The sequence below is a fragment of the Haliaeetus leucocephalus genome, unplaced genomic scaffold (assembly GCF_000737465.1).
Source record: "Haliaeetus leucocephalus isolate CR32 unplaced genomic scaffold, Haliaeetus_leucocephalus-4.0 Scaffold178, whole genome shotgun sequence".
NCBI classification, from domain to species: domain Eukaryota; kingdom Metazoa; phylum Chordata; class Aves; order Accipitriformes; family Accipitridae; genus Haliaeetus; species Haliaeetus leucocephalus.
The window spans coordinates 790188-810935 of record NW_010972614.1 but is presented as its reverse complement, the minus strand read 5'-3'; the positions used below and the strand labels follow the sequence as shown (position 1 = coordinate 810935).

The following is a 20748-nucleotide window of genomic DNA, read 5'->3' as shown; positions in this document are numbered from 1 at the left end:
AATGACTCACTTTCACCCAGAGTACAGAGGTAACTCACATGCAGATATGGTCAGCAAAACTGGTTTATATTCCTGCTCTCACCTGCAGTGATCAGGCACAGGGCTTCTTTAGGGTACTCCAAAAATCTCTGGTCATGTGACTGACTTCGTCTTAAGTTCCCCTTTCCCAACTTCTTACTCTGCCACCCACATGTGCTCCCAAACAAGCATCTGTTTACCCTTTTGCCATTGTCCCCAATTTTGCTGACTTGATATCCTCATTTGGTTTTTACGATATAGGTGTCCTGGTGCTATCTACCCTGGCCATCAATTCTGTTAAATTAGTACTGCTTTATTTTGCCCTTAGCATGCTTCTGTTTCTCATCCTGCTGTCTTTTTAAAAGCGACGCAAATCAGGGTTAACCATGGGCACACATACCTTAACATATCTGTTTATCTTCAGTCCCCAGCAAGAGGGGTAACAAAAACAAAACCAAAAAACATTTGATATACAAAATAAGCTGATGGTAACACAATGCCAAAAATAGCTTATTATGTTAAGTGCAAGGGAGAAAAGCCTTGATATAAAGCTTGATTGCAACAACATTTCAATTTACCAGTTTAAATACAAGACTTGCATTAAAATATTTCTTGAGATACATCTCTTGCTCTCTAAGGTGATTTTTTTTAAAAATTTATATACACGTATCCAGTTGTAACACTTGACAGTAGTCTCATGAAGCATTCAAGGAGTAAAACTTGATAAGTACACACTGTAGATGTGAGTGGTTAATGTCTGTATGATTTCTTCCTTCAAGGGTTTATAACATTATGTTGAGTACTAGCCTCAGACAGGTGACCAGCCACCTGATACAGTATAATACCCCCAAGCCCTTCCCCAAAGTCCCACAGTCTACGCTTCCAATGCTCACTGGATCCAGATGGTATTGCCTCTTTCTGGTCTGCGAGACTCCACTGTTAGTTCTCCAAAAGTGGAGAAAAACTGCTCCATTTCCTTCTGCAACATATCATTCCTCTTCTCTGCATCTTCCTTGGCCCGTTCTGCATTACGCATTTTGATTTCTACCATTGTGAACTTCTTCCGCTCTTGATCCAGTTCTTCATGCAGGGCCATCATTTCCGTCTCCAGGGTGATATTTCTCTGCTCCAAGCTGCGAAAATGAAATAAAAGCAGACAGCTCCTGAGCAGCACACTCCTCTCTCACTCGAGCAGAAATACACACCACCAACAAATTCATACAGGTCTTTTCATTCACAAAGCTTAGATTGAATTTTTGAGAGGTGTATCTACAAACCATGGCTTCATCAGTGAACCATTCTCACAGGGAAATCTCTTTGATAGCTCATTTAGAAAATGCCTAATAACAGCCACTGGCAAGGTGCACAGTAGCAAACAGCTCCATCTAATTCTCCAGGAATAAGCTAAGTATCCCTTTTACTTCTGGAAGTGTTGACACCCAGCTCCTGCTGTAGTTGCACTAGTGTCACTTACAGGGTCAGAATAATACCCTGAATGTCTTTGTTTCACTGCTAATCTCCTGTTTTCAACTGATTTATCTGTTTGCAAATACAGATCGATAGTTTAAAAAAACCTGCCATTGACATGGTTTTTGTCTAGAAAAATGACCCCATTTCAGATCTAGCTTTCCAATGGAAAGCATTAGAAATCCGAGTGGTACTGAACACGCAGTCATCGTGCATATTAAACATTATAAGAAATGCTCTAACTATGCTGCATCCTACGCTGAAATAGTGATGTGGGTGAAAGACTGCAATATTCTGTATGCTGCACTTTCGCTGGCAGCTGCTGTTACCAGTAGCGCTCTCACGTTGTGATCCAGCTATGACTTGCAGTGCCAGAGGTACCAATGCAAAGGGCTGCCGTGCAACAGAGGTGAGAACAGAAGACAAGTCCTGAACAGCTTTGCTGAATAGCCTTTATTACAAAGAGAGCACATTCAGCTCTGCACTGCTGTGTGGACTAGTTAATGCTAAGCCCAGACTTTGAGGTTATTCACTGATCATTATGGCCATCCATCCTAGCCACCTCATTGTGTGCGAAAAGAGTCCATGCTATCTGTAGACACCGACATGGCTCTCCCTTGCCTTCTTCAACAGGTCCAAGCTGTGAAGGAAAGGCTCAGGCAAAGCAGCAGTGCAGAGATAGAACTGTGAACAGAGGTAACTCCCAGATGCAGCACTCTCTCAAGTGGAACAAGGACCCTGGAAAGGAGTTCCAGCAGTCTCCGACTCCCAAAAACTACAGGTGGAATAAGCCATGGCACTGGTTTCACTGAAAGATGATGCCCAGTTGCCCTTCTCACTCAGTCTCTGGAGAACAGGCATCAACTAATTAAAACATTGTTAGAGCCTACTGATTTTGTTAACTAGATTCTACAGAAACTCACAAGGTTCTGACTAGTTTTGATGCCAATAGGATAGCGTGTCACAACTGTGGCAAGCAATTGCTCTGAAACAAACCACTTTGGATCATGATATCACAAAAGCAACATCAAAGTATGTCAACACTGAAAGACGGGAAACTCAGTGGCAAGCACCCAGTAACTGCAGCTAGTGAAGAATGCTAGCAAGACACCAAGAGGGAAAACTTCTTGGATTTACTCTGCAAGAGGCAGTCAGATGGTAGACCTAAACAGTCTTACCTTTTTATCCTTGTCTCATACTCTAGTTTTTGCTTGGCCATCTCTTGCTTCAAGCTGGACACAAGGCTGTGCAAAGCACTATGATTGTTAGTACTGTTGGCAACAAACGTTTCACTGTTATCGCTGCTGCTGGTGGCTCGGCTGCTGTGGCCCCCCACACTCCTTCTGTCACTTTTGTTCTCATAGTCACCCGGGTTAGAGAGGTCTTCATGTGGTGGTCCATCCAGCACAGAGTCTTCAAAGTTACCCACATAAAAGTCCTGCTCAGGGCAGGTGGTGGTGGATGAACGACAGGAGTTGGACTGCTCAGGGAGGGATATTTCACAAGAGGATGTTGACCAGGTGGCACTGTCCACACTCTGTTTGTCATCAGAGTTCACCATAGAGAACTGCTGGTGGACATTGTCATAGGTGGAAAGCCTGTTGTGCTGGCCTGACTCACTCACCAGTTCTTTCTGTTTGTTGTCCCTCAGCGTGACATAGCCATTGGGCACCCAGCCTGGGGTGCGGCTGTTGAGGGTGTTGCTGTGCCCATCTGTGCTAGAAACACCCATCCGCACACCTCCATTCTGCACGCTGTGTGTGCCCATCTTAGTCACTGGTCCTTTCAGGGACGATGTTCTCCTAGTTTGCAGGGTACAGTTTGGTAAGGTCTGGCTCTTCTCAGGGCCCTCCACAGAACTGCTGAAGGACCCGTTGGTGACTATGCCGCTACCTTTATTAAAAGCAGGATTTTTTTTCACCATGAGCGGTGGGCTTCTGGTGACATCTAGTTTCTGGATGCTGTTCCTGGGGCTATTTGTCTTGCTGCCTGGCAGAGCAGTTGGAGACTCATTGTCCATACTTCCACTTTGGGGAGACTCAGGTTTGTCCCAAGAGCAGCGCCTCATTGCTGTCTCCTTGGTGTTGTTGTTCTCTTTGTTCTGTAGCTGCCCCGCAATCGCTTTCTTTGGCATTTCATTGTTGTTGTTGCATACCTCGGGTCCCATCTGAGGGTCTGCATCCTTGGGAAACAGCTCTTCATGTTTGCTAATCATCACTGACATTAGCTGCTGGACTACTACTGTACCTGAAAGGAGACACCAAGCATGTGGTCATTAATGGCCTGTTTTGTTTAGGGCATAAATATACTTTATCCATCAGATTCCACAAATACTTAGTAAACATTCAGCTTATACAAACATTTATGCAATGCATCCATCTCTAACACTTGGAATGTTTAACATGCCTGAAGTGCCTCCGGCTACTGGGCCAGATCATCACCACCTCTTCCTTCCAACAAACCAAGCCAGCAGGCCCTCTAAGAACAGGAACTTTTGTGAAGAAGCTATTACCATGACAGTAACTGCATCCCAGGAAGACCACAGAAGGAGATAACAAGTAGCAAAGGAAAACATCATTATAAGTGATGTGTTGCAACTCGATGTGGCGATCATTTTTAAAACCAAAGTCTTATTCTGGCACAGCACTTATATTTAGTAGTTTAACAGCAAATGGGCAGACAAGGAATTTGCATTGCTGGAACACAGAACGTTTTAGTCTTTTGGAGCAAAACAGAACAGTAATGTGATAAAATTAACTTGATGTGAATGCCTTTAACCACTCTGTGGTGAGACTATAGGCAACCAGGAAACTATACCACATTATAGCACAGTACGGAACTAATGCAGGACCACAGCTTGCTACTTGCTGTAATAAATGGCTACCTTTCCTCTTAAAGAACAACCCCTTGGCGTGGACACCACTTGACTGCACTGTAATTTACACACTAGCATTTATAACTAGACTTGGGGTAATAAAGATGTACACCTCTACTTTGTTAAGCTCATTAAGGATTATTAAGAATATTTCAGGAACAAGGTCAAGGTAGTTATAATGACCACCCCATTTTTAAGCTCCTAGAGAGCTTTCAGAGGCATGCTGTGCTCTTCTAATCAGTAATTTCCCACTGTGCAATATCGTTTCACATCAACTCCTTTGTAATATTCTGGATCTTTATACCGCACCCTTTTAAAATACTACTACTAAGAGCCAATTCAATGTGTGTACTTGACAACATCTTTTTAGTGTTCTTGTTTATTTGTTTGCTAAGGCAAAAATCATACATTAGAACTGTGCAGCAGGAAAATTCACTTAGTTACTCCCATGGCACATTTAGCTGTATTCCTTCTGAGAACATTAGCTGTTATGTGCAGAATTTTACTATGAACATTGCACTGTACTCAGGCAACTTTTACCACTGCATTTGACAGGAAAAAATTGCCCCATGATTGGAATTCTGGAAAATCTCTCTTCAACCAAAAAACCTCAACTCCTCATCCCCATTATAGAGGTATGGTGACCCATAGCTGCGTGTTTGACTTTGAATGATTGTGCAAGAAAAGCACTCGGTATCTTCCACAAAGCAAACAGCAATGAAGAAAGATGGCCATGAGCACTAGTCGATGTACAGTCTTTGGTAAAAGTTCATATATGCCATCATTTTAGTCCTAGGGCTGTTGATAAGCAGACTGGAAGGCCAGAGGGTTGCTTTCAAGAACTGGAAAAACATATTATTTTCCCTTTCCACCCAGTTTAAAAACAAAACAAAACAAAAACTTTCTTGCCCAAACTTTAAAAAAAACCCCAACAACAAAACAAAACACAACCCCCCCCCCCCCCCTAACTTTAGGAAGCAGCCAGTTCTGGAAAAATATAAACCTAGAAAATAGTATTTTATTTAGGAATGGCTAACTCGTCTCTCCCCATCCCAAATCTCCATTCGTCTCCCCTGCCCCAGGTAAGCTGAAGATACACGGTATCCCCATCAGTAAACGTCATCCTGTGAGATACTGTTCTCATTGACTTCAGTGGTATAAATCAGCTCTTTGACATCTCTCTCCAATTCCAGTCTATTAAACAATTTGAAGTACTTTTTGTACTACTAAATGCAAAAGCATGGGAAAAAAAGGGACAGTTTGCTGTTTGACCAAGAGAAACATTCACAGCCGTTATCTACCAGGCTGCTAAGCTCTACAGAAGTGTCAGGGTAAAAGAAGCTACTATTCCAGTCAGTCTGGCAGTTCTGTAGGTACAAACAAAGACACAGGTTGAAAGTGAAGTGATAGGTAGTATGTGCACGTGTGCATGCACACACAAAAAATGTAACTCCTGTGAGAGACATGACAAGACAGTTGACGAGGAAGGAAACAAAGCAAGACTCTTCTGTTTCTCTCTCAAAATACCATGGGGAGATGATGCCAGATGTGTTAACTAGGACTTCAATGACACAGTGAAGCTTATCTCTGCCCCCCCGTATCAGATAGTCACAGTGCATTTGAGACAAGTATGTATAGAAACCAGGGGGAAGCCACAAATGCAGATTTAAAGCTGCACAGGTTTGATGATACTCATGCGCAGTCATAATAAACATGCACATAAATTGGACACTTGCTCTTGCAAACCCTTCTGAGTCAAATGCGTGATCAAACCATTCTCTGTGACAATGAGAATCCAGATGTTAAAGTGAAGATGATGATTAAAAACCCTTTCCAAGTTAGAAGGTTTTCTGGCTTGTCTGAGCTACTGTTCAGACAGCTAAACCTGGGTATTACCTGCCTTCATACATGGTTTGGAAATGCCATGTTTCTGTTCACAGCAACATAATCATCATGTTAAGAATTAAAAGGAAGGAGAGAATGTAAGACTTCAGGAAACCAAGTAAATGAACAAAGTATATGGGGAATTGTTGTATCCGGGGAAGAGAAAAAGCATCAAACTCACAGATAAAGAATAAATCCACACACTCTCAAATAAACTATGAACGCTGCATTTTTGAGTTTTGGTAAAATTTTCAGTGCAGGGTCTGTGTACAGCCCTGATTTCTGAGAAAGTTAGGTAAATCCTACATATTAAGAAAAAAGCGTTTGGAGGAAGAAAAGGCATCCTGTACTTTATGGAGAATTAAAGTCACAAAGATTAAGCCTAGGAGGAAATTATAGGAGGATATTGTCATGTATTTTTGTCTTAATCACAGCAAAATGCTACAGCTGAACATTGCTGTAAACAACAGAATGCAGCTGACAATTTTATCACTGTTGTGCAAGAAGGCATGTAATGTACTACTGCCTTGGGGGGGATTCTATATGGGTCACTGCAGTATGAACCTGTACTAACTTTTTCTCATCCTTAAGAACCACAGGTAAAATATTAACTGCACTCCAACCACACGTGCTGAATAAGAACATGCCATATTTGCAGCAAGTTTTGAGAGAAAAAGTTCATTTTTAGTGAAGTTGCCAGGGCAGCACAATGTCATGCAAAGTCTGTTTGCAATGCTGCACATTTCAGTCACTTTTACAATAACCTGCAAGATTTAACCCAGAAGTTCATTCAGGTTGAAGCATTCTGTGTCTATAAAACAGATATACGGAACTTACTGCACATACTACATGGACTAGTATTTACTGTTAATAAATGTAAAGACATTCCTTCTTTCTATTACAAGTCATGTACAGTAAGCTCACCCTCCATGATAGTCAGAGGATCTTCCACTTTGGGGCGAAGGATGTTGGGGCCAAAAACGGTAGCCAGATTTTGCACACTCATTTTGTTTATGCCTGAATAAGACTGGACTTCATCAAGGAATCTGTGGGGGAGAAAGAGGCCTTTAAGGAACATGTAAAAAGGAAAAAAAAAAAAGAAAAAAATCAAAGCATGTGAGGGTTTCTTAATATAGTTCAAATATTCCATTCCAAGTCCTCATGGAACATCTTGAAAGCTCAGGGCTATTCTCCTCAACTTCTTCAGATTTTCTTCAAAATGATACATTGATAAAAAAGATTTGAATCTCAACCTGGACTGACTACAAGATAACTCTGTTGAAGATGGTAACTTTCTCCAGCATAATTAATCAACTACTTGGCTCATAAAATATCCTCAAATTGCAACTATGTAAGACATGTTTTTTAAGATCTTAGACGTATCCATGAAACTAATCTATATACTACAAGACATACACATTTTTCAAGGATACCATGCTTCAGGAGTGCACAGCCAAGGCCAATAACTGCAGTTAGAAATGGGAAAACCAGGGTCCTATAAAGAGGACAGAATATATTCACTTCTGCCTTCTAGCTTTTCTTCCTTTCATAAGCAGGCTGCACTCAGCAAGTCATAACTATGCACCTTGATAGAGCAAATCAGTAATTAGTCATGCAGTAAACCTGTATTTTTAATGCATTCACTTAAGTTCACCAATCCTCTGACTGTGAGTAATGCTTTTCCTTCAGGGCTCATTCACAGACACGTTTGTCTGTCAGCTCACAGTTATAAATACCATTGTGATATTCTTGCAAGAGCACTTACCTACAGATATATTTCAGCAGATTGTAATTGACAGCTGGCAGGCTCTTCACTTGCTTCACCAGTTCTTTCAGGCCCTTTAAGAGGTTTAAGAAAAAAAAAAAGAAAGAAAAAAAAAAGAGTGGAGAGACACAGTTTCTTAGTATTTTACCAGAGATTCAAAAAAATGTCAGCAATTCCAAAACCATAAACACATCACCGAAACTGTGTTAAACGCTATATACAGGTTACCATCAGGAACAACTTGTAGAACCTGTTTTGGATGGGGAAAGGTATATTTGGCTAACAAGTATTAGCTCTGGATAAAAATAAACAAATAAATAACTTGGTTTCATCCTGTCTTTCCCTTCTCTTTCACTCTTTCCTTTTTTGACCAGCAGCTCCATTCCTCCTCCTGCTGATAACAAGGCTGAGGCTTCCAGGAACAGTTCTGGTTTGAACTAGTTGGCATCTTCATATGAGAATCTGTTTGGGTATTTTACCCAGTTCTGGTCCGTACTAGATTCAGACCAATAAACAGTTATTTCAGTTTGTGCCCACCCTGGGAATGGGACAAGTAGAGTATCACACACTCATTTCTGTGTGGAATGAACAGCCCTGTGGAAACAGACACTGGCTATGCTCCTTACCAACCAGTGCCTTTAGACTCTTTTTCAGTATGGGGTTTCAGTACTTTGCTAGCATCAGAAGAGTTTTGATTAAAGTATGTTATGAAAACAAATGCAAATCAAGACAGGTGGATCATGATAGTGCACAAGTTTGCTGATTGTGGGCTAAGAAAGGAAACAAGATGCACAGCTCTCTCCCTTAACAGTGACTGCACTTTTAACTTTGGCATGGAGAAAGATCAACTGAAAATCTAGTCAGACAGCCTTAGAGCTGGACTGCTAAGCCACCATAAAGAGGACTGCAGTGGCTTATCACCCATAGCACTGATTTTTCACAAACTGCCAGCACCAACTCCAGCACTAAAAGGCCACTGTAATTTGAATCTTGCTTTCAAAATGAATTTAATAAAGTGCTTTGTGGCATAGTTGCAGAGGAACTATGTAAATAGACTCTGGACTAAGCCAATATAAAATGACTAAAAATTTAATCTGAAAATGAGTATCACTGCAAGTATGAACTCCCTGATGACCAACTGCGAAGCTGTCAGGTGGCTTTATGTTGAAGCTAGCAATGGTTAGATATATACAACACGCACAAGCAATAGCTGCAACTTTAGCTCCGAGGATCTCCTGCCATAACTTGTGTGAAGAGCAGCTCAAATTAAACCAGCTGAACAGCCCACCCCCACCGTTTGCAAGCAGCTGACAAGAATCTGCAAGCTGTAAAGGTCAGCAAAGAAACCAGTCTAATTTCAGTGGGTGTAAGAGATAATGACCATAGAAGACAGTTTGCCACAGATCTTTCTCCCCACCCGATAATGACCATAGAAGACAGTTTGCCACAGATCTTTCTCCCCACCCCCAACCCCGCCCCTCCCGCCCCATTCCATCAGATGGGAACAACTGCCACCTCTGCTGTTGGTAGTCATCAACTGAAGGCTCAGAAAGGAGACAATCTCTCAGTTAGAAAAGAGGAGCTCCTACTAATTTTAATCAATTAGAAGATTAGGTAGGAGGGGTTCCAGTTCTAGCAGGATTTGAAATGTCGAAAAGGAATTAAACAGAAATAACCACCTTAGAAAGTTAGGGGAGTAGACTGAAATCAACAGAATGAGCCTATCTGTATTTACTTTAAAAAAAAAATTATCAGGGTTGACCTCATTACCCACAAGCACACAGAACAACATAAAAACCAGCACTTAATTTCTTATGTCTTCAGACTAATATATAGTAGGCCCATGCCACTGCAGGGCACATATTATCAGTCAGAACCCTTATTTTGCTCATCTGTGTTACGCTGTTTCAAAAGAGTCTGGAAGGTGGCCCACTTCCATCTTTTTGAGGCCGCCTGATTCAATGACAAGCAATGAATACAGTCCGTAGGCCTTCAATCAAGTCAGTAAAAGTTGGCATCCTGATGCTTAGAAGGGGGCATCCTGATTTAATGGCGAGGGTTGGACAGCAACTACCAAGACCCTTCCTTTTACAGTTCAGAATGATAATCCATGAAAATGTAAGTCTCTTCCATGCAAAATGGAAGCTATTGACCACAGTGATGTTTATTTGAACTGTGTTCAGTGACATGCAATAGATACAGTTAAGGTTATGCTATACGCTTTTATTTAGACTTCCAAATGACCTAGGTGGCAACAATTTTAATATAAAAACAGCCTCAGTTAATAGAAGTACATCTTAAATGAGGATATTAGGATTCCAGCTTCTCTCCTCCTCAAAATCGGAACAGGTTATAACATGCCAAACTTTTATTTCATCTTACTCAAATTGCCAACTCACCATTTCTTCCTCCTTGCTGAGCATTTTGGCACAGGAAAGAAAATCTTCATATTTTGCATATGGTATGACTGGTTCTGGGAGTTCCCTTAGGTATAGCTTAAGCAGTGATGCTACCGTGTGCACATCTGTATTGCTGTTGGGTTAGAATACAAGAAGTCATTACTGTGAATTGGGATAATACTGTGAGATTGACAGGCTAAAAACTATTGCTTAACTTTTCCATTGTCACCCCAGATTTTACTCATCAGCAGTATACATATGTATAGATCATATCTGTAATCTGGTTGGTTTTTTTTGGGGGCGGGGGGGGAGGAGGGGTGGTGGTGGTGTTTGTCCCATAAAGAACTTAGGATACTTGCAAGCCAGAGTCTGTCAACTCTGCTGATTTATTACTATAAATAATTACACAGAAGGCTCTATTTACAGGCACAGGTATTGAGAAGGTCCTGGCTCTCACTGACAGGCACCTCACATCAGGCATGCAAAATCCATCTTAACTAATGCTTTTCATTTTCACCTGAGCCAGAACCAGGCATTATATTTACACAGTGAGGATTATCCTCCTACCAGAGATGGCCCCAGCTCCAAAAGCATGACCAGCATGTCTCTGTATCACCATCTACTCTGGTATCAGTATTAAGTAAGCAAGTTTTAAAGGAGACCATATATACCACAGGTGTTCAGTTGAAACTTCCCCATCTGAATTACAGTTCTTTCCCTGGCATGCTTCTTTTTCCTATGGACTCCCACAAAATGACTACTGTGCCTTTTAGCTGTACCGTTACACCAAAAAAATGGATATACTTTACACATAGAACCATAAATCCATGGGAAATGAGTTTTAGCTCTATCCTGTACCGAGTAAGCTAAGGCATTGCAAGTCACCAAACTTAGTAAATGTCTGAGTGCTAGCACCATGGGTAACATTATAGGGCTGAAAGTCAAAGACCTGGTATGACATATGCTTTCTCCTAATTACATTTGCAGAAACTTAAGATTTTTTTGGATACAGCTAACAGGAGCCTAGGCTGTTTATCAGGCATACTAGAAGTAAGAAGATGGGGAGAAAGATCAAAATCACAAGTTCAGAGTATGCAATAAAACTTGCTTAAATGTTTCTGTGGTGTGTAAAGTTACATTGTAGTAACTTAGGAGTACTTCTCTGAAAAGAAATAAATAGAAATAGATAAAAACTACAAGTTAGCACAAAGAAATCTCTTGTGTTACTTCTGACTCCACCTCTGGGTTTAGCTACTCAGGCATTTATTCAATATATCCCTTACTGGAATGTTCTACATGCTTTCCCTGGTTCAGACAGAGTTGTACTGCAAGCTGGTATCTTTCCTATGACTTCTGAAAAATCAAAAAAACAGAAATTATGCTAATTTCTTTCATAAGAAACAGAAAATGCACAGACATTTCTACAATATGCATTATTGTGTATTTTCTTTTTCTTTGAAGACTTCACACTTGGAACATTTTTTAAACTCACAGTCTCTCAAAGGGAACCACTGGTATTTGATGCACTCAAGCTTTACTAGAGGTACATTAACCATTATTTTGGCATGATCTGTTAAAAAAATAATGGCTTTTTACTAAGTTAAATCTTAACAAGAATGATGGGAACAACCTTAGATTAACGTGGTATGGTATGAGCAATCCAAGTCAAAACAGTAGAAATGATAAAGCACTGTATGTATTTAAATGATAACCACCCCCACCCTCCTCAAAATAGATTCCCAGAAAACATTTCTATTTCAATCATGAATAATTCCCAGCCAAAATTCCAAAAAGCGCTTTCTAGAGAAACTCGATAAACAAAGCACTAATGCAAATCCACATTTTAAAGGAAGGTTCAAATTCTAATCCCTTGATTGCAACCCTCTACTTGTAGACTGGCTTGGATCCAAAATGGGAATCCTGTGTTTACACCACCCTGCTCCTCAGATGCATATATAACATATGTGAGGAACAGTACTATACATAAAACTAGATACACTTGTACTATTTTATAAGATTTCAAATGCTAGCTCAGATATGGCTTCTAGCTTTGCCTTCTACCTATCCCCAATCTAGGTGCAAACTAAGCGAACTGAAGCTCTTCTTGACATCCTGGCTAACAAAACTCTACAGATTGTACAACCCGAGGGCTTAAAACCCACACCCCAATAATCTCTTGGGTAGTTGCTTACATGTCTTGTTGCCATTGGTGCTAGTTTTTAGAGCACAACCATCGCATGCCATGCCCAGGCAGTTGCCACTATTCAGCCTTATCCAAGAAGCAAATTTTACAGAGATCTCTCTAGTTTTCTAAGTTGTCGGTGCATCAGGAAAATAAAAAGCAAATACAGAGGGAAAGACTTTTGCTAGTCAGACTCTGAAGGACAGCATCAGCCACAGAGAGCAGATGTGAACTGGCAGCCTTAGGACAGTGCCCTACATTGCAGCATGAAAGGGAGCACAGGCTCCCTTAGTGTGGCCAGCAGGAGCAGGGGAGTGATCATCCCCCTGTACTCGGCACTGGTGAGGCCGCACCTCGAGTCCTGTGTTCAGTTTTGGGCCCCTCACTACAGGAAAGACATTGAGGTGCTGGAGCGTGTCCAAAAAAGAGCAACCAAGCTGGTGAGGAGCCTGGAGCACAAGTCTTATGAGGAGTGGCTGAGGGAACTGGGGCTGTTTGGTCTGGAGAAGAGGAGGCTGAGGGGAGACCTTATCACTCTCTACAACTACCTGAAGGGGGGTTGTAGTGAGGTGGGTGCTGGTCTCTTCTCCCAAGTAATGAGTGATAGGACAAGAGGAAATGGCCTCAAGTTGCGGCAAGGGAGGTTTAGATTGGATATTAGGAAAAATTTCTTCACTGAAAGGGTTGTCAGACATTGAAACAGGCTGCCTAGGGAAGTGGTGGAGTCACCATCCCTGGAGGTGTTAAAAAAGCGAGTAGACAGGGTACTCCAGGACATGGTTTAGTGGGCATGGTGGTGTTGGGTTGACGGCTGGACTTGATGATCTTAAAGGTCTTTCCCAAACTTAATGATTCTATTCTATTCTATTTGTCTGCAGACAATCTAACTCTGATTGCTCAGCATTGATGGTCTTTCTGAAGACTTTATTATTACTATTTTTATTATTTAAAAAAGAAGAATTCCCATACCTTGCTGAAGAACTGAACCACATCTTTCCAGAAACTATTTGCATAAAACTAGAGAGGCCTTCCCACAATACAAGATTCAAACAGGATGAGTGAGAGAAATTACTGAAGAACAATTAAAATTTAGCACACAGGTCTCCCAGTTAGGGGATTAAGCAGTTATCTTCCCTTCTTTGTACTGCCAGGATCATGCTTCGTGCAATACATAAGAATAATTTTATTTTACACTAGTCCCTTGGTGTGAAGTGGAATACTTGCTCCTTGAGGGCACAGCAAATGGGGGATAAAAAGGCTGAAGAAGAGGACAAAAGCCCTGAAAAGTGATGCAATTTATAAACTTCCTCCTTTCAGTGTGAAGTACTGATAGATTATCACTGCAAAGGGTTAGCTGAGTGCTAAAAACTGTGGCCCTACCAAGGAAGAACTGAGAAAGAAATGGGAAGGCAGGATGCCAAGGAGCAAGGGAACAGTAAGAAGTCTTGTGTTCTAAAACTAACCTCCTGAAATACATGCTGTATACAAGTCTACAGAAAGGTGCTTTCTGAGCTGGGGTTAGAAGCCCAGGTCCCAATTAGTAGATGGGGACACATTTGCAGTTTTTTTAATTAAATTTTTTTTTAATTTGCTTCTGCTGACCAAATGCTAAGGCAATACTGCAGACTGCCACAAGATGGTGGGATTGCAAAATAAGTTTTTGGAAAATTTGTTTTGTTACATTTTTTTTTCTTAAACTGTACCAGAACACTGCTTAGGACTTAATCTATCTATACAGAAACTACCATAAAGATTTTGACAGCATAAGCAAACATATATACACATACACACATACTGCCTGCAAACCTCTTTTAAGAATTGGATTTTTTACTTGTTTAGCAAGAGTTAGACAAAAGCTAGAAACTTTCTTCATTCAATGTAAATATTGGTATTAAAATGTCAATATTTTTATAATAATGTAACTAAAAGAGTGTTTCATATAATGAGATCTGTTTAGACCTTGTAGTCTAGTATTATTTCTTTGCCTTTTGTTTTAAAATACAGAGGAAAATTTAAAAATGGCAGACTCAGTTTTAATCCATCTGTATTTTAGGTGTTTCAATCCACAAATACCATTAAGTGCATTTCAGCCACAGAGGACAGCTGTGAGTTTCAAAGTAGTGCTGAACTGCAAGCTCTCTTGAGGATCGGGAGCATCTATTTCCCTTTCCAGTCTGCAGTGTTCTACCCACAGTCTGCAGTGTTCTACCCACAGTCTGCAGTGTTCTACCCACAGTCTAAGTCAACCAACAGCATTTATGTATCTGCCTTGAGGCCATTTGTGTAGTTTGCAAGAGGTGGATCTTTCCAGGGCCTGTAGAGGACCTTTTCCTCCTGGACTTTTTCCAGCTACAGCTGATCAGTTTAAGACAAGGCAGTATTTCTCCCTTCAAACCTGGCCTTGCTTATATTCTAGGACCATTACAGCTACAGAAACTTAATGATTATACCTAACTTGGTATTTTTTTTGCTATCTGACAGTGTAATATCAAAGTGTTCCATGATTACACATGCATAATTAACACGATTAAAAGTATTCATTAACAAGTATTAAAATAGAGTGTGTCAATTCCAGCTGAAAATCCTCTGTTATCTAAATTGGAACGACCCTCATTAATTGAGGCAGACTTTCTCCAAGTGCACAACAAATAATTACAAGCTTGAAATAGGAGTGACAAAGCACGAAGCAGAAAATTGAATGCAACACAAAAAGCAACAGCAAGCTGAGAAACAGTCTGTTTCAGCATGTCATGCTGGAAAGTCTGAGAAAGATTACTTACCTCACTAAAACATTAATACTGCTTTACTATTGATATGTTTCCAAAGGAGCATCCCCCACTTCACCACTGTCCATGCAAAGGCATTACAAATGCAAATGCACCACAGCCTCTCCTTAGTCATCAGACTACACATATTCAAAGCCCCATTCATCTGAACTTTGTCATTAATATCCCTCACGACAGCATTGCTGTTTTGACAGCACTTTCCTTTGTGATACCACAGACACTATGCAAGTGGCTGTCAGACTGATTAAACTGCCTGGAGTTTTTCACCCTCTCTACCATAAACAAAAGTTACTGAAGCCCAGCAGGTCACCAGAAATCCACGCATAACCCTCACACTTGGACAAGCAGACAGCATGTTCAGAGAGCTTGGAGTCAGTGCTTCAGAGTACAAAGCCAACAAGCTCCTCATAAACTCTCAGAGAGGAAATATTAACAGGGCAAGGTCACATTACAAAAAGATTAATGCTGTGCCAAGAATAGCTCTAGATCATGATGACACATAAACAGTCTGCATAAAGAACAAACAGTAGGGAACAACAAGCTGTGAGGCTATAATTCAATTTAGGAGTTCTGGTAATAAAACAAACGACAACAGTACAGTTCAGTTTGTGTATCAATACCTCCCAGAATTACTAGAATTACAGCTCCATCATTTCAGATGTATCACAGATCACAGTCCCAGAAACAGAGAGTCTCCCTCACCAACATATCCTGTACCCACCACAACATTTGCTGACGGTGTCCCTGTTTAGCTGCATTCAAGTCTGTAGAACACCTCTCAGACCATTATAGATGTTTTCCTGACATGGGAGGATGAGTTCCTAACTGGCTGCCCAGCGTGTAACTGCTGCCAGTATGCACACTGCTTAAGTGAGATGCTAGAGCCCATGGTAAAAACCAGTGATGAAACACTGAGTAAGCAACATCAAGGGAATATTACAAATGTGCATAACTACGTATAGGAGAATCAAAGCATTGTTACTGCTGAGAAGCCAGTACCCAGATGCTAGGAGGGCAAAGCCTGTGTTCAGTAATGTTACAGTGAATCAGGAGTGGTTCAACTGATTTTGGGAGTTGGGCTTTGGTCCAGAAATTCAAAGGTGAGGTCAAATGCATAGCATAACTCGTTGAATGTCCTATGTGATTTTTGTTCCCCTGTGTCTTGAAGGTATCTTCAAAGCATTACTCTCTATATCATTTTCCTACATAACATGTATCTAGTACAAGCAGTACCACACCTAATGTAAGTACCAGCTAAAATTTTGCCTACAACTTGTGAAACATATACAAAAGCATTTACCATTTTAAGCCCTGAGCTGTCTGTCCTCCTCCCCTTGCTGTTGCAAAAGCCTGGCTCTACTTTAAGTTAACGCTGATCTCAGTTCTTGTTTTTCTGTTCAGACATAGAAAAAAAAACCAAACACGTAGTCTGCTCCTTTGTGCTTGTGCTCATGATTTTTACAATCCATGCTACCTTGCAGGGACCCATTCAGGAGAGTAAGTGCCACAAGGAATACTGAAGACTGACAGACTCATACTTCCAAGTTAGACATCCACTTCAGTAATTTTAAGAGCAGCTAATTCATTCAGGTTAGAGAGTGCTGCTTTAAAAGCAGCAATGAAGACAACAATTTAGGACAGACAAATGAAAAGACAAACTCTATGGAAGGACATTAAAATACAGATCCTTAAAGAGAGACACAAGTGCTTTCAGATAAGGTGGGCAGAGGCCTAAGAAACAAATGGGTTCCCATCAGGGAAAAAAAAAAATCAACCAGCTCCAGTGAATATGCTGCTGAATTATTTTATCATTTGATAGGTTGTTCAGAAAGGCTGTTAAGTTTCTGCAAGATTTTGCAGGGATTGCAAGCATATATAAAACATGAAAAAACACCACAAATAAACTACCTGTTCTTGTTTACTGGAAGAGAAAGCCACAAGTCTTGCAACCTTAAGTAAGGATGCTTTAAAAACCACACTCTCAGACTTTCCACACAGTAACAAAATGTCATCCTTTCTTAAAGGTGACCATGGCCATCTAAGAAGTCATTTGTCATTGGCAAGTGAAATACATGACTGCCTTTTTTTTTTTTTTTCCAAGTCACAGCTGACACCAACTCAATTTCTGAAACTGAAATTCATGCAAAGCAACTACAAATGTTCATTCACTGCCAATAACTAAAAACACACTCTCCTACAGCAGGACACCAATTAAACTGATTTAGTGATGCTTGCATCACACTAGAAATGCGTCTCCTAAAGTGTACTTAATTCCTAGACTAGGTTAGAAAGAGAGCTGGAATGAGAAAGGATGTGGAATTGGCTCCAGAGGCATATCTGATGAGCAGATTGTGAGGATCGGGGAAGGAAGCCTGGAACACGCAGAAGTGAACAGGAATCTTCATAGGCCTAAGGCCATTTGAGTTTGGCAAGAACCAACTTTCTAGTGAAGACTTCATTTCACATAAAAATGTTTTGTTTAGGGATTACTGCACTTTCCCATTAGGAGGGAAATAAAGCCCCTTCCTTGTGAGGAACTATCTGCTTCTAAAAAAAATTCTTATGTACAGGCTTGTATTTGGAAAATAAAAGAACAATTTTCATAACCAGTGATTTCCAAGTCAATGTCTAGTTGCAGTCTGTACAGTGCCAGTGCAGGCTGCAGCCCCACTGAGACAGGTCCAATTTCTTGCATTCACCAAAATTTTAAAACATTCTTTGTCTCTGGAGCAGAGTAAGAATTGTGCATGTGCTCCTTCTCACCTTGAGGATACTACATTAGTACCATCCTCATCATTGTCTTATTTTGCTTCAACAATCCCAGTGATTAAATGCACAGGAACATACCAGTTCTACATTCTGGATTATCTAGCTCTGGTAAATAATAGTTAGCATTTGACAGCTATCACATACTGCCACTTACATACCGTTTTCTCAGCTGAATGCTAAGTAATATTGTCCTATAATGTGCTGCATTCTTCTTTAAAGAGAATATAAGTACGAGAACCCATGAGAGAATGTAATAGAGATTTTGTTTTGCTAAATACGCATTCATGTGCTTTCCTTCTCTCTTGTGCACATACACAAATGCAGGCAGGTGACCTATGTAACTTTAAACTCTTCTGAACTACTGGACTATACATCAGTGATAGTAGTTATGAAAATCCAAGCCACATACATCAATCACATAAGTATTAATATTTGTTTCAGTAACATTTCAAATATTTTTTCTCCCTGAGCAGTCTTAACTCTCACGTCATCTGGTAGTAATTGTGATGAACAGTAGATGGAAAGAGGTAATATAAAAAGAGAAATCCAATTTTGTACCCCTTTGAGGTAAAAATTGTAGAACAAACCCTTATGTTGTTTTCCTTATGCAGTGCCATATTTGCTATGCTAATTTTACAGAACAAACAGTCATAATCCACTTTGTATCATTACATGATACAATGTATGATTTGTAAAGGAGTTGAGGGACTTTAAATTTAAAATGTAAGCCACACAAGCAGAAAGAAGCAAATACCCAAAGGGCAAGCAAAATGGATTCCCCAGAGGGGACAATTTTACACAAAGGTGAAGCTGTACTGGAAATACCAAGGATATTTCAAATAGTAGCAAGGATGAGTGATTGCCTAATTGCACTGTTAGTTCCTTAAAGCAGATTTCACAATATGTGCAGATACATACAGAGGGAGTGAGGTATTTATTGATTTTTGTTTTTAAACTGACATAGAATTTTCAGTTTGGGTTTTTTTTTCCATCACACAAAAGGCCTCAGCAGTTTTCATTTGTAGCAGCTATACCTCCCCTTTCCAAAACTGTGAGAAATGCTGATGTTCCAGTTTTCATACTAGGAGGGCTGGGGTGTTGGGTGTTTAAGATCAGGTACTGGGTTTTCTCATTCTGTGAGTATGAGAAATTTCAAATACTGGTTCCATTCTCATATACATAGCTCACAATTCTTCAGCAACATCTTATCCAACTATAAGATCAAGATCAAATTAATACATGAAGGTTTTTGCCACTCTCTGACTTGTCTTGGATTCACTCTGTGTTTTTATAACTGACTTCAGTATCGGAACACCCAGCTGCTAACTCATGTGAGAGCTACCATTTTTAAAACATATTTTATGTTTCAAAACATGGCTGCATTTTCTTTTGAGCAAAGATATTTTACTACTTCTTTCAAATGCGCCACATTTTTTGTGCTTGCATTTGTTCTGTGGTCTTCTTTGCCAAAGGGGTGCAGATAGGAACGCAAAAGGGAAGGAGGGCAGGGTCTCCAGAGAACCGTGGACAGCTGCTGAACCCTGGGCAAAAGAGCAGATCTGTGCCTTTGAACATCATCTCCCAACAGCTGTAAGGTGTTTTAAGATGGTACAACCGTCTTAAAACAGAGATGACATTTTAAAGGAATACTAATCATGGCTGTACGATCTTACCTCTGTTTTTGCTTTTAATTCTACAAGTTACATATTTTACTGAATTAGCTAAGAAAGCATAAAGAGAAGAAGGATTAGTTAATAATTTCTCATACAAACATACACAAGCCTACACACACATTTGAAAGCATCTTCACTTGTTCTAAAGTCTTTGTTTGACTTAGGTGCACTTATACACAGAAAAAATGTCAGTATGATGAAAAATGGCAAACTCCTCAAACATCAGCTCTTTGTATTAGTTCCAACACTGATGACAGTAGCTAGTCTTTCTCCCAGTCAAGAGCCAGTGACCCAGCACCACTATGGAAGCATGACCTGGATTTCACTGTGTTTTGTGCCTCATCAACAAAACCATCAGCTCAGCTCTAACTGCAAAAATCTTTATTATTATTGATGTGTAAGAGCGGGCAAAATGTAAATTAAGAAACAGAACCTAGGTAGATTTTGCACTACTGGACCTTTGACTAATAGTAACATATAATTACAAATTAAACACAGTGGATCTGGAGGTTCATGACAGAAAGTAAGCATAGACCCCTAACATATATTTTTTTCTTTTCTCTACAGCAACTTTTCATATTGTAGCCACTTTCCAAGAGCTCAACTTGCTAAACAGGTTGCATCAAACCTGGAGACCATGCTGCTGTTGAGCAAAATGAAAAGTTACCCCAAAACAAGGTAATCACATAGGCACTCTACAAACACTGTGAAATGAACTTCACCTCAAAAGTTTACAAACGGAACAAAAGGCTGGAGGAAAAAAGTAGATGCCCAATGGAAACAATAGCAGAGATCAGAACAGAATTTATGTCTGCTTGACTTCTAGACCATTGCTACACCTCAGTCACACCTCTCCAAACTCAAATGTGAAAAAGTAAACAGAAAAAGTACCCTTCACAATGAGACATGCAGACATACAAGGTCAGTGTT

The 20748-nt window shown here is 40.3% G+C and overlaps 1 protein-coding gene across 3 annotated transcripts in view; it reads right to left on the bottom strand.

The window, feature by feature from the left end:
* Positions 1 to 415: 415 nt before the first annotated feature.
* Positions 416 to 20748, bottom strand: part of ARHGAP24 (Rho GTPase activating protein 24) — a 189184-nt gene continuing 168851 nt past the window's right edge. For all 3 annotated transcript variants that reach the window (XM_010564422.1, XM_010564424.1, XM_010564423.1), the window contains 5 exons: positions 10409 to 10541; positions 8010 to 8083; positions 7169 to 7290; positions 2664 to 3732; positions 416 to 1151 (listed from right to left, as the gene is read on the bottom strand). In XM_010564422.1, the coding sequence (XP_010562724.1) occupies positions 908 to 1151; positions 2664 to 3732; positions 7169 to 7290; positions 8010 to 8083; positions 10409 to 10541 (1642 nt within the window). In that variant the 3' untranslated portion in view covers positions 416 to 907. The remainder of the gene's footprint in view (positions 1152 to 2663; positions 3733 to 7168; positions 7291 to 8009; positions 8084 to 10408; positions 10542 to 20748) is intronic.